This window comes from Poecilia latipinna, unplaced genomic scaffold (assembly GCF_001443285.1).
Source record: "Poecilia latipinna isolate Pla-1442-1.1 unplaced genomic scaffold, P_latipinna-1.0 Scaffold536, whole genome shotgun sequence".
NCBI classification, from domain to species: Eukaryota; Metazoa; Chordata; class Actinopteri; order Cyprinodontiformes; family Poeciliidae; genus Poecilia; species Poecilia latipinna.
The window spans coordinates 346,761-359,124 of NW_015113152.1; the positions used below are offsets into that span (position 1 = coordinate 346,761).

Consider the following 12,364-nt stretch of genomic DNA (forward strand, 5'->3'; position numbering starts at 1 on the left):
TTTGAGCTACTTTGTAAAGAAGAACTGTTTAACTTTTACTTCATAATTTTGCACATGTTGGCCAATCACATAAAATCCCAATAAAATTGTGAAATTTTGGTTTTAAAGTGACAAAATGTGAAAAAGTTAGAGTTCTGAATACTTTTGTGACGTGTTAATAAGTGGGGGAAGTTCCTGACAAAGCAACCAACCACTGGCCTCCAAACTGTTAGAAAATGTGTCTGAATGATAATAAAACTTTACGGCTTCACTCGCTGCCAAAATAATCTGAAGTAATTAAATATCTGACAGAAGGTTTAAAGTGTTGGCAACAGTTAAGCTTCCGTTTCTCATTAATGAATAAAACCGACCGTAGAGCAGCAGTTAGACAGTTTATAGGTAAAGACCTCGGCTGCTGCGGTGAGCCCTTCATGGAGGCGGGTCCGTTCTTCAGCTGGACCTGTCCGGTCCGACGGACTCCCTTTGTTTACGTTTTCCCGACTGGAGGACACAGACCTGCTGGACGAAAGCAGCCATGTTTGGTGTCCAGCTAACTCAGTGTGCGAGACTCCGAGAGGCCGCAGGCGCTAAACAGGACGCGATTATAGGATGACGCAGTCCGACTCCTTCTCTCTTCTTCTGGCCTGCTGCGACCCCTGACCTCTGACCTGGAGGAAACACAGACAACACAGTCACGCTTGGAAAACACAATACTACTGAATATCATTTTATGTTTCTTTTATTATGGATGAGGAAACTCACGGCTATCGGTTATGAGCTAAAATAAAATGTTAGCTGCGCTAAAGAACTAATCAAACATTAGTTTTTGCTAATGCTAAAGCACTAAACCAGCACAGGATTTAGCAGAAGCTAATGCTAATACACTTCACCAGCACAGGATTTAGCAGAAGCTAATGCTAATACACTTCACCAGCACAGGAATTAGCAGAAGCTAACACTAAGGTGTTACACCAACACAACGTTTAGCTGGAGCTAAAGCTAAAGCACTATCCCACATGGTAATTAGCTGAAGCTAAAGTGTTACATCAACAAGGTATTTAGCAGAAGCTAATGCTAACACATTACACATATTTGGCATTTCATGAAAGCTACAGCGCCACACCAGCACAGCATTTTGCAGAAGTTAACGCTAAAGCGCTAACTTCAATAAGACGGTTGAAAAAACTTCTTATGTCAAACGATTTTTGCACTAGAAACCAAATTCCCTGGTGAGGTTTTGTGTTTTCAGCGCTCTGAGCAGCTGATACCTGCTGTGGCGTCGGTGCTGGCCCCGCCTGTTGCTGCTGCTGCTGCTGCTGCTGCTGGTACTCCTCCTGCTGCAGCTGCCGGGCCAATTCCAAGTCACTGAGAGGTCCAGGAGCGCCTTCCTGCTGCTGCTGCAGGGAAACGGCGACCAGGTAGTCCTGAAGCGAAACCATCGATCAATAACAATAATCAGGGCAACGGGGAGTCCGAGCGGCAGAGGAGTCCTGACCTGGTCGATCTGCCTCTGCTGCTCCTGGCTGCTGGGCGGCAGGAGGGCGGCGGCCGGCGGGCGCTCCGGCGCATGGCTCAGCCTGAAGTCGGAGTTGCAGAAGTTGCCGTCTCCTTCGACGTTGTGCAGCGATTCCCAGACCATGCTCTCCTCCTGCAGGAAGCCCTGATCCGTCACCAGCAGGTACAGGTGGCCCTGAGGAGGACGCAGAGGGCAAAGGTCACTTTCACTTTCAGGACAGCTAATTAAACATTATCAAACAGTTTGAAAAAAGAAAAATAGAATTATTCAAAAATATTTACAAATATTTTTATTTTGTTTATTATTCTCTTAAGGTATTTGTTTATTTATCTTCAATAGATAAATAATAATAAACTGGACTTTTATTATTTTCTGCTGGATCTTTATCATTTTTTAAGTCGCTTAAAAAAATGCTTGATCATGATCAAGCATTTGGTGTCTCTCTCCCCCCAGTGGTGTGTGGTGGTACTGCAGGGTCTCTCTCTCTCTCTCTGTCTCTCTCTCTCTCTCTCTCTCTTTCTCTCTCTCTCTCTCTCTCTCTCTCTCTCCCCCCCCCCTAGTGGTGTGTGGTGTTACTGCAGGCTGTCGGCCTCCCCCTAGTGGTGTGTGGTGGTACTCCTCCTAGTGGTGTGTGGTGGTACTGCAGGGTCTGTCTCTCTCCCCCCAGCGGTGTGTGGTGGTACTGCAGGGTCTGTCTCTCTCCCCCCAGCGGTGTGTGGTGGTACTGCAGGGTCTGTCTCTCTCCCCCCAGTTGTGTGTGGTGGTACTGCAGGGAGTGTTTCCTCCTCACCTTGTGTTTGATCATGGTGCTGAAGTGGTTGTTCCTGAAGAAAACAGAGATCTCTCCCTCTTTCGCCGTGGTGTTGAGCTCACAGAGGCCGTGGTACGACAGCTGGGTGGCCGTCGACTCCAGAAACTGCTCTGCCACCAGACCTACACATAAAACATAAAACCATTGTTTTTAGTATTTTTCTTCTTAATTACACTGCAAAACTATTTTATCTTTTCATTTACCAGCTATAAATAAACTAAATGAAGAATATTTTAATAAAATAAGCAAAGCAGTCAAAAGTATCTTGTAGGTCTTCCAAATAAAAAAAAAAAACCCAGCAAATCATATCCTTAACTATTCATTGTTTTGTTTTTATTTTTGTAAAAGGCATTGGATATTTTATTTAGAGATACATTTAAAGGACATGAAAATGACACCTTGCCAGTAATTTTCTAAGGTCTTTTTTGGCTCTTGTGGCCTTTATTTTACAGTGAGTTGACAGGAAACGTTGATCATTAGCGAGGGGGAGCCGTGGTGAAGAGGCTGGGACTCGAACCCGCGGCAGCGGCTTTGAACATGTCGTCCTACATGCCTCTTCAGGCCTGTGTGTGCTCACCTTCACTGACTCTGCTGCTGTCTGCAGAGTGTTTGCAGTCGATGATTTTCTCCACCAGCTGGTTGTAGCTCAGCTTCCCCACAGCTGCCACCGTCTCTGGACTCTAAACTCACACAAAGCGGACGGTTCTTCAGCCAAACGAATCCAGGAAGAGTTTCTGCTTCTACATGTCCTCATATGATGCATTAGTTTACACCTCAGAAGGTGCAAACTAATGCTCTCCGTGTTAGCTTACTGCTAACTAAGGCTACAGCTAACAATTATTTTAATAATCAATTATTCCGACAATCTGATTTAAAAATTGCTACATTCTACAGATTTTTAATTTTTCATAACATTCCTTTGAACCACTTGAGCAGTTTTGGGTAAAATATATTTACACAAAATGCTAAATGTACGTATAATTGGTCCAGTTTTGGCTTAATTATTGCTCTGAGTGTTATTTGCTCTTGAGTCTGTATACTCCAGTTAATGATTAATCAGTTACTATTCTGATTAATCGTTTGAGCGTTGCTGCCAACTCTGGGTTAGCGTGTTACCTGTGGGTCCACCAGCCAGCCGTGGTACAGTGGGATGTTCAGCAGGTCGAACACGATGCACTCTGGCGTGTATTCAAAGTCTGTGACTCCTGTGAAGCGCACATTGACGTCCAGACCCGTGGACAGCTTCGGAAGAACCGCCATGGCGTCGCTCATGTTCTGCAGACACAAAGCTGCCAGTCAGTTCATCAACATTAGGTTCAAATCAAGCCCTGATCATCGACGTCTGAAACCAAGAAACACAAAGATTTCTGCTCTGTAGACGCACTGAAAGGCCACTTAGCAAGGAAGAAACCATCACTCCAGAAACAACATAAAGAGTTGCAAATTTAAGACTTTTTAAGACCATTGACAATGAAACTTCAGACCTGTATCACAGCAGAAATGTACCAAAGTGAATTTCATGTTTTCTTTAGTATTAGTATAGCATTGCGTGTTGGCAACAAAAGTGAGCCAGTGGTGAAGACGAACGTCACACTTTCCCAAGACAGATAAAAGCTAAATAACTAGCCAGCTGGTATATTAGCAGCTAGTTAGCAGTAGCCACAACAGCACTGAGTCACAAAACGCAATAATTATGCTTGTAGGTGACTCAAACGTTTGCTTGACAGTAAAATTCCTTAAAAAAATAAACTAAACAAAACTATGAGATTAAAAATGAGATTAATACTCCTGATTAAACCCAACTTAAATTTTCTAAATGAACCTAAAACATTTTAAGGCCTCAATTTTAGATACATTAATATAAAACCTTTTCAAGGATGTGCGGACATCCTGGGTTTGCAAAGCAAATAAGTTGTGAAACTAAAATAGATTGAATTTACCAAACATTTTCATCTAGTTTCTAACACAAATATTTACTTAAAATAAGACAAAACTAACTTACAAGTAACTTTTAAGCTAGATATAGGAGCTTGTGTTGCCTAAATAATTTCTTGCGCAGTTACCTAGCAACCCCAGTCAGGCTCAGCTCGTTACCTAGGTACCCCAGCCAAGCCCAGTTCGTTACCTAGCAACCGAGTTCTAGTTCCACTGGCAGTTTTTTTCCCTCTTATAACAAGACATTTTTCCCTTGTTACAAGTGAAAAATAACATGGGAACTTGTACTTTTCGATCAATATCAACTCACAGATGATAAATATAGAAAAATATTTCCTGTCATTTGTAATTTCTTTTTAAGAAAGGAAATAAAGAAAAAGTATCAATTAAGACTGGAAATCAAATATGGTGTCAAAAAAACTGTAGTTCCATGAAATATGAACCGTAATCGCCCAGAACTGAAATAAAAAGAAAAGTTTCTTTAAAAAAGAAACGTTTTTGTTTTAAATCTGGATGTTTATCAGTGTGTTGGTACCTGCTGGAAGTTGAGCTCCATGGCGTTCGTCTTCTCTCTGGGTGTGACTGATAAAACACACTCTCCTATACGACACACACACACACGTCAGTAAGATTACCAACTCATTTCTACCTCCAGTTTTTATGTTTTTTGCTCACTGTGGAACCGAAAGGTTGTGAAAACAAAACATTATTAGACACAGATTTTTAATCTGTTTAATAAATAAGCCTAATCCAGAAGAAAGCCAGCGTTTATGTTTCTGTTTCATAAAAACGCAGAGATGTAACCCAAAACTCACCCAGATGAGCCATCAGCTCCTCAGTGGTGACCACTTCCGTCTGCGCAGGAAGTTTGGCCTAAATAAACAGAATAAAAAAGGTAAATGTGCTCAAATCAGCTCTTTAAGGTTTAACATGCAAGCAGCCATTAAATCTGTAGAAACTACCAAATTCATGGCCATCCGGGTAATGTTAGAAGTTTTTAATAAAAGCTGAGAATTTATCCTCTGAAATACTTTAATTTTTTTTTTAAATTATAGTTTATTCTGATAAAGATGACAGATAAGGCAACAAATTATATGGTTACTATTTAAGTTGCACCACAAATTTACACCAGACTTGATTATTATGAACATAATTTATTGTAAAATTCACTTTGAATCAACATGCATTTGTTTTTGTTCAGGTTAAGTCCATTTTCTATTCTCTGGGATTTTATTATTATTATATTTGGGCCAGACTAAAAACACTATTACAACCTCAGTAAAATTATGACTGTTGAGCGTCTTGTGACGTTCCTTTGGTTTTACAAATAAATCAGCAGCAGACTGTGTCCTGGTAGTGAAAATAATCTGATGTTTGCTACGACTTTCTTCTGGTAATATTATGAATTTATTCTCAGATTATTATGACTTTATTCTCATTAATTTGTCTTTATTCCTGTATGATTTAACTCTACTAATTTTGTTACTTTATTCTCTTAATTTTTTTCTCTGTTTCTAAAACTCCATCGTATTACTAGGAGCTTTAAAGGACGGTCTGATCTACCTTCCAGCGCAGGAAGAGCGTGTTCATGATGGCCAGCAGGGGGCAGGGTCCGTTCTCGCTCTGGGTGACGATGGGAGTCTTTTTCTCCTTCCAGGTGATCCACTTCACCAGGTAATAAGCCGGCATGGAGGGTCCTGGCTCTGCGGCCGCTGCAGCAGCAGGAACAACAGCAGCGGCAGCAACAGCTCCCCCTGTGGTAAGGATGGAAAACTACAGCTAATGCTCAAACGTCATCAAACTTAAACATTACAATTATAACGACATTAATGGCTGTAAAACATCTTTGAAAAAGTGATGAGATTAAACAAAACAAAACTCCTAACAAACTTTTTAACTGAAAAACTTTCTTAAGACTGTCGTGTTTCCATTCAGAAAATTTATTTTGTGTGGTTTCATGCTAATTAGCTGCGTTTCGATTGGCCAATTCTGGAAATTGGAATTGTAAAAGTAAATTTGCTTCATGGAAACATGGCAGTTTTGTTTTTTGATAAGTTTTTGCACGAGGATGAGGTTGTATTTCGCAGCTGGATGTTACTGCTGGTGGAAAAGACAAAGAAGAAGAAAACAGGAAGTGGAAGGAGGATGAAGCTGCTGCATGTTTTAAATGACTTAAGTTCATTCACAAGTGATTTTTGTTGCATTTCTTATTTAATGGAAACAACGCATTTATGAAATTGTGTTTTTTCGAGATTAGACAAAGATTTGTGCGTATTTATAATGGAATCGCGGCTAATGACGGTTAAATCCAGAGGGATGACCTCACCTGCCGGCTCCAGCGCCTCCTCGGCTTTCAGACCGGGAGCTTCGGCGGACGGAGAGCCGCCTTCGACGCCCGGAGCGGAGCAGGCAGACGACAAGCCGTCCTCGATGTCCAAAGAGTTCCCCGTGGTCGTGACGCCGTCGGAGAGGTCCAGGCTGGGAATGGAGAAGGACGCCGAGTCGGAGGATTCCCTGTGCTCATCGGAGTCCGCCACCGTCATCCCAGACGAGCTTTCCTCCAGGTCCGGGTCTGGAGCTGGAAAACAGAGAGAGAGAGGATGATTCAGGCCGATTTAAGTAACAGTAAGGCAACAGAATGAAACAGGATTTGTTCTGACATAATGATCAATATAAAATATTTAACATGACTGGAGATGCACGATACATCAGCGATAACATCGGTACCGGACGATATTAGTCATTTTTTAACATATTGTATCGGTCCGATAAATAAAGCTGGGCTGATATGAGAAAACAGTATTTATTTCCGATTATTTCTGGTTGTTTTTGTGTTTGCAAAAGGTGTTAAAACTGTAGTCAAATATTTTTAACATCAATTATTGGCCATAACAGCAAAATTCATTTCAGATATCAATATTGGTACAAATTTTAATATCGGTGCATTCTTTATTCTGACTGTTTGTTAAAGTCAAAATCTATTAATGGAAGTAAAACACAAACTTTATGACATTATTAGAACTTTGCAGCTTTATTTGATCACATTTTACTTCAAATATTATCTTGTAAACCTCAGTAGAACCCAGGTATCAGTGATTTAAATGTGGCCCTGATTATTGTTAATTAAATGAATTAATTCTGTTTATCTGGACTCACTAAAGTTGAAAATCTACAGAAAAAAACAAAACAATTCAGCCGCTACTTTTAAATAAAAAATATGCCAAATATAAAGTTATGATGGATTATAAGAGCTACAAAACATCATTAAGTTTTAGTTACAGTAGGAATAATGGAAGATTTTTGTTTCTCTAGAAAATAAAAGAATATACTTTTTTCCATCCATATAAAATTTTATGTAATATTTCTAAAATCGTTGTTACACGAAAAGTTTGTTTTAAAATAAACTTTAGCAGAACCGTCCTCCCCCACACTGTTTACACAGCACTTTACTTTATTAAAGAAAATATGATTTAATCCCATTTAAAGCAATTTAAATATTAAGCAGCTGGTGGGATTGTTCCCGTTGTTTTACTCTGCTGGCCTGCCGCCACTCATGTCCAGAAAAAACAAAGGATCATTGAAGCTTTTCTGCTCCCTCTCAGTTTCCTGAATATTAACCAGCAGAAAGCAGCCGTACCAAATACAGCAAGCCAGTTTGGCATTTAATGCCCCGCTTATACCAAGGGGACCGACTGTCACCGGATTCACATCTGAAGCCTCTTTATGTCTTCAGATGTGAAGACATCTGAAGACATGTCTTCAAATATCAAACTATATGTGGATAGTTAAAATATAGTTTATCGTTAGAAACTCTTTACTCTTTAATATTTAATTTGTAATAAACATGAAGTTTGTACTGATAACAGCCTGTCCTACATTGAGAGTATCTTGTACAGGCTAAAAGTCCAGAGGAGTCTGTTAATGAGTAGAGAAGGACGGATACTATTGCAGCAGCTGCTGCAGTTTCAGAGAAAATGAGGACAGGACATAAAGTTATTTGGGTTTTTAATACAGTACTATATATAAATAAACCTTTTAGAAATGTACTATATAAAACCAGAGATACACATTAGCTGTGAAAAGATTAGTTTAGATCAGCACCATGGGGATTTACTCTGTTTTTACTAACTAAACTTATTTTAACATTGCTTGTTTTTGATATCTTTTTTGAAATACCCACATTTATCATTCATCCTATTATAAAATAATAAGAAATTGTCATATTTCATTCCAATTAAAATGTATTTTTTGGAAAGCCAATGTAAAAAAAAAAAAAGCATTACAACATTTTACTTAAAATAAATAAATTAATTAATTAATTAAAACCACTCAAAGCAGATGCTTTTTTTTTTTTTTTGGGAACATCTTTGAACACAACCAACAAGAATGTTAAAGTGTTTTTATAGATGGTAAGTCAACAACAAAACTTGGCTTTTCCGGAACTAAAAGTGCTGGAACTCAACTTGGGTTGCTAGGTGATGGGCGGAACACCGCTGGGGTTGCTAGGTGATGGGCGGAATGCCTCTGGGGTTGCTAGGTAACGGCTGGGCCTCTGATTTGTGATGTTACATTCTGGAAGTTTTTTAAATGACCCCTCAGAAAGACTAATTTTAATTTTGGGTCACATCAAGGGCCGGTTGTGGAATAATGTATTGACAAAACCCATTAAGAAACTGTTAAAGTATCAATAAATGGCTGTGTATTTGATAAGTTCTTCCTTAAATTAAATGGTACAGAACAATCAGACTCACTGATTCTCTGTTGCTAATTTAGAAATATTATCTGTGAAAATGTGACTTTTTGTTACCTGTCATATTGACTGCACTAACTTGAAATCCAGTATTTCTGAGGCAGCAGAGCAGTAAAAGTAAGAAATACTGCCACCTACAAGTGGGAGTTAGTGTTACTTGAACCCAATGTTTTTTACCACTTTAGCGAAGAAAATGTCAGAGGTCAAGGAATCACAACAAACTAGAGGGATTGATTTATATAATTTGGCATCTGGAGTCCAGTCGGCCTCATAAAAAAACTATAGTGGGCCAGATTTGGCCCCCGGGCCTCGAGTTTGGCTCATCAGCCATAAAACATTAACTTGATACTAAAATACGACTGAATTAAACATTTATTTATCTGTGATGCCGTCTTACCTGGCTCTGCTCCTCTTCCTGCTCCCCCTTCAGTCTTTATGTGTCTGAGCTGGACCGACAGAGTTTCGTCCTCCGTCGTAGCGATGGTCATCGTCTCATTTTCCGACAGACTAGGCGATGACTCAGGGGGTGTGGGTGTGGCCTCGTCATCCTCCTCCGGTTCTTTACTGCTGATGTTTTGGACTTTCGCCTCCCGGTCAGACCCATCGGTAAGAACGGAGTCGTTCATTTCTTTGGAGCGGCTCTCCGTGTTCAGACTCGCCTCCTCTTTGCTGTGTCCAATCAGCAGGCTAGCTGGAGCGGCTGGCGGAGCGCTGGATTCTGCCATGATCAGCCGAACCGATGAGACTGGATGCAGACAGACTCGGGCTTTCGCTTTCCGGATTTTAAAGGAGAAATTAATTTATGGCTCATGAGATCAGCACATCTATCTTCAGGGTGATTTAAGTGGAAGATGAGGCTCTGTGGGTCATGAAGAACATCTCAGTGTGACCAAATTCTGCTGAAACTCCCAGAAAAAAAACAGCATTTTTCTGCCTTTTTGTCTGTAAATAAACATCCACAGAGTTTCAGGTGCCGGTCAGGCTCTCATCTTGACTTGATGAATGAACACTGGAGAACCAAAAGACCCAAAAAAATAAAAAAGAATGACTGTCCTCTTAGTTTTCGTTCCAGTTTTGGAAAAGGAACGGAGGATTTTCTGAGTCTTCAGTCAGCAGACGTCCAGTCAGACCTGAAGAGAGAAAACAAAGATCTATTTGTGGTCACTTTCAGACTCTTTCTTATCTTGGATATAATTCTGCTTAGAGCTGAAACAATTAATCAGATTAATATCTAAATATCTGGATGGTGATGCTGTGGGCATTGAGGATGTTCAATAGCAGTCCGTCTCACAACGAATCTGAAGGAGCCTCTGACTGAAGAATGTTGTATGACAGTCTGATGATTAGCTCAATTTCTGGGCAGCAGAGATGATATTCCAAAGCAACATGTCCTGGATGACACAAGTTGTTAGCAAGCACTGCTAATCCACCTGATTTGCTTTTGCCACTCCTCTTATATTCTCTGTCTGGCTGAAGAGAGATGTTGGAGTTGGGGATAAGATTCTGTATGATCTGCAAAATATTGCATATAATCCACACGTCTGTTGTTGAGAATATAATCTCATCTGTTGAGGCAGCAGCATCAGAACCAGAACTTAAAAAAAACCTCAACATCCCGATAAAAAAGGCTGGTTCTGTTCTAAACCTTTGGAGAAGATGGTGGAAAAGATTCTTCATAAAAATCAATAAAACTATGCTCAGCCCTGAGCATCCTCTTCATGAGACTGCTGTACCTCACAGCAGAGTGTCTTCAGTCAGAAGCTTCTCCAGATCTGCTGTAATACAGACTGCTACAGGAGAGCCTTCCTGCCCACAGCATCAACAACAACTCTGAAGAATCTTGGACAATATGAGCTACTCTCTGGAATTAATAAAGTATTTTTGTATTGAATTTATTGAAATATTTAAAATAAAATTTGTCACAGTGTCCCATGGGTTTTAAGATAAAACGAAATTACTTCAAAATTTCAGCTTTTGAGACTCTGAAGATGCCTTAATTATCACGAAATTGTGGTATTATTTAAAGGTTCTTTCAGTGTTTTTGTTTGCTATGACGCTCGACTCGTTTGAAAATGTTGCTGATCTATATGTGGCCAGGTGACCTCGCCACACCTTGCTTCGTACATGTTTATAGTTTAGAAATGTATATCAGGCGAAACAGGAAGTAAACGCATGGAACTGTCTGATGTACGTTATCGTTTGGAAGTGAAAAGTAACCGAAGTGAGGTTTTACCCTTTAACCAAATGGCTTCCTTGACAACGATCATTAGTCAGCAAAGCGACTGCTTAAGTTTACCACAATGCTTCCTAGTCAGATAAGAAAACACAGCGTCGCTCTATTAAACACATTTTATTAGCCAAAACTTTCACCTGAAACAGTTGTTTCAAACTCCTGACAGAATTAGCTTAGCATAGTTTTTAAAACTAGCCTCACCTCAAAAGGAACCTGCCTCAGCCATGAAACGCCCGTCCTGCTGATGCCTCATCATCATTAAGCAGCTTTCTGACACAACTCCCTGCGTTAGCAAACCTGCAGCTAGCTGCCTGGGCTAACTGAGCTAACTTACCTATTAAAACAGCAAGAACATAAACTGATATGGTGGAAAGTGTAAAGGAAATACGACTCTGATTCCTGCTGTCACTTCTGAAAAGAAGATACGTTTTAAATGCCTCACCTTTTCAGCATCGACTGCGCCTCAGTGATCTGCGCTGATGGTAGCTGCTGAACAGGCATGCTAGCTGTTTACATTCCTCTCCGGTAAGCCCCGCCCACCAAATGATAACTGACACGTAACAGCTTGAAGCTCCAGTTTAACCTGCCTGGACAAAACTTTTGTTTATAAAATATGGGCTTAAGGTGGATTATTCTACAGCGAGATCCGTTTGTGCTCAGGACAGCAATGACTCTAACTTTTACAGAGAATACGAGCGGCCATTTATCAACTCATGCTGCGTTTTATTAGCCTCGGAAATCGGAGTCTCGTGCCGGGGTGACGTCTCTTGTGTTGCGTTTTTAGAAATTCTGGGTGGCAAAACTATTTAAATCAGGCGAATTTCTAATTTGGAGTTACACATTGATGTTTTATTTTTTAGATTTGTGCTAGAATTAAATACTTTCTGGTCATAAATATTTGAGGTAATAAATAGTTTTCACAGTTTTATATGAATGGCAACAGAAGCGATTAACTAAATTTAATCGCTTCTGAAAAGCAAGGAAACTAAATTTATATCTTATGAGAACGGAAGTGTGTTCTCATTTCAACAAATAAAGGTTGTAACAGCAATATGGGAACAATATGCGGGATAATTAGTGTCCTAAAGGAACAGTCAGAAGACAAAAGAAGCCCCTTTATGGCTTATTTAAGAAGTCATC

At 40.0% G+C, this 12,364-nt stretch overlaps 1 protein-coding gene across 2 annotated transcripts; it reads right to left on the reverse strand.

The window, feature by feature from the left end:
- Positions 1–357: 357 nt before the first annotated feature.
- On the reverse strand, positions 358–11,953 carry mindy1 (MINDY lysine 48 deubiquitinase 1). 2 transcript variants are annotated; one of them, XM_015041056.1, is made up of 13 exons: positions 11,667–11,953; positions 11,426–11,558; positions 9,389–10,121; positions 6,568–6,819; positions 5,805–5,995; positions 5,057–5,114; positions 4,777–4,841; positions 3,423–3,581; positions 2,884–2,986; positions 2,286–2,428; positions 1,475–1,669; positions 1,248–1,403; positions 358–647 (listed from the first exon to the last, which is right to left on the reverse strand). In XM_015041056.1, the coding sequence occupies exons 3-13, from the start codon at positions 9,714–9,716 to the stop codon at positions 582–584; spliced, it is 1,716 nt and encodes a 571-aa protein (XP_014896542.1). In that variant the 5' UTR covers positions 9,717–10,121; positions 11,426–11,558; positions 11,667–11,953; the 3' UTR covers positions 358–581. The 2 variants fall into 2 exon arrangements, with proteins under 2 accessions (XP_014896542.1, XP_014896541.1); XM_015041055.1 differs by lacking the exon at positions 11,426–11,558.
- Positions 11,954–12,364: the final 411 nt, after the last annotated feature.

Excerpts from the sequence above, each read along its gene's own strand:
- mindy1 (XM_015041055.1), bottom strand. The coding sequence starts at position 9,716 with ATGGCAGAATCCAGCGCTCCGCCAGCCGCTCCAGCTAGCCTGCTGATT. Across the intron at positions 2,987-3,422 it reads GCTGGCTGGTGGACCCACAG|AGTCCAGAGACGGTGGCAGC; the intron begins GTAACACGCTAA and ends GTGTGAGTTTAG. Across the intron at positions 2,429-2,883 it reads CAGCAGCAGAGTCAGTGAAG|GTCTGGTGGCAGAGCAGTTT; the intron begins GTGAGCACACAC and ends TTTTATGTGTAG.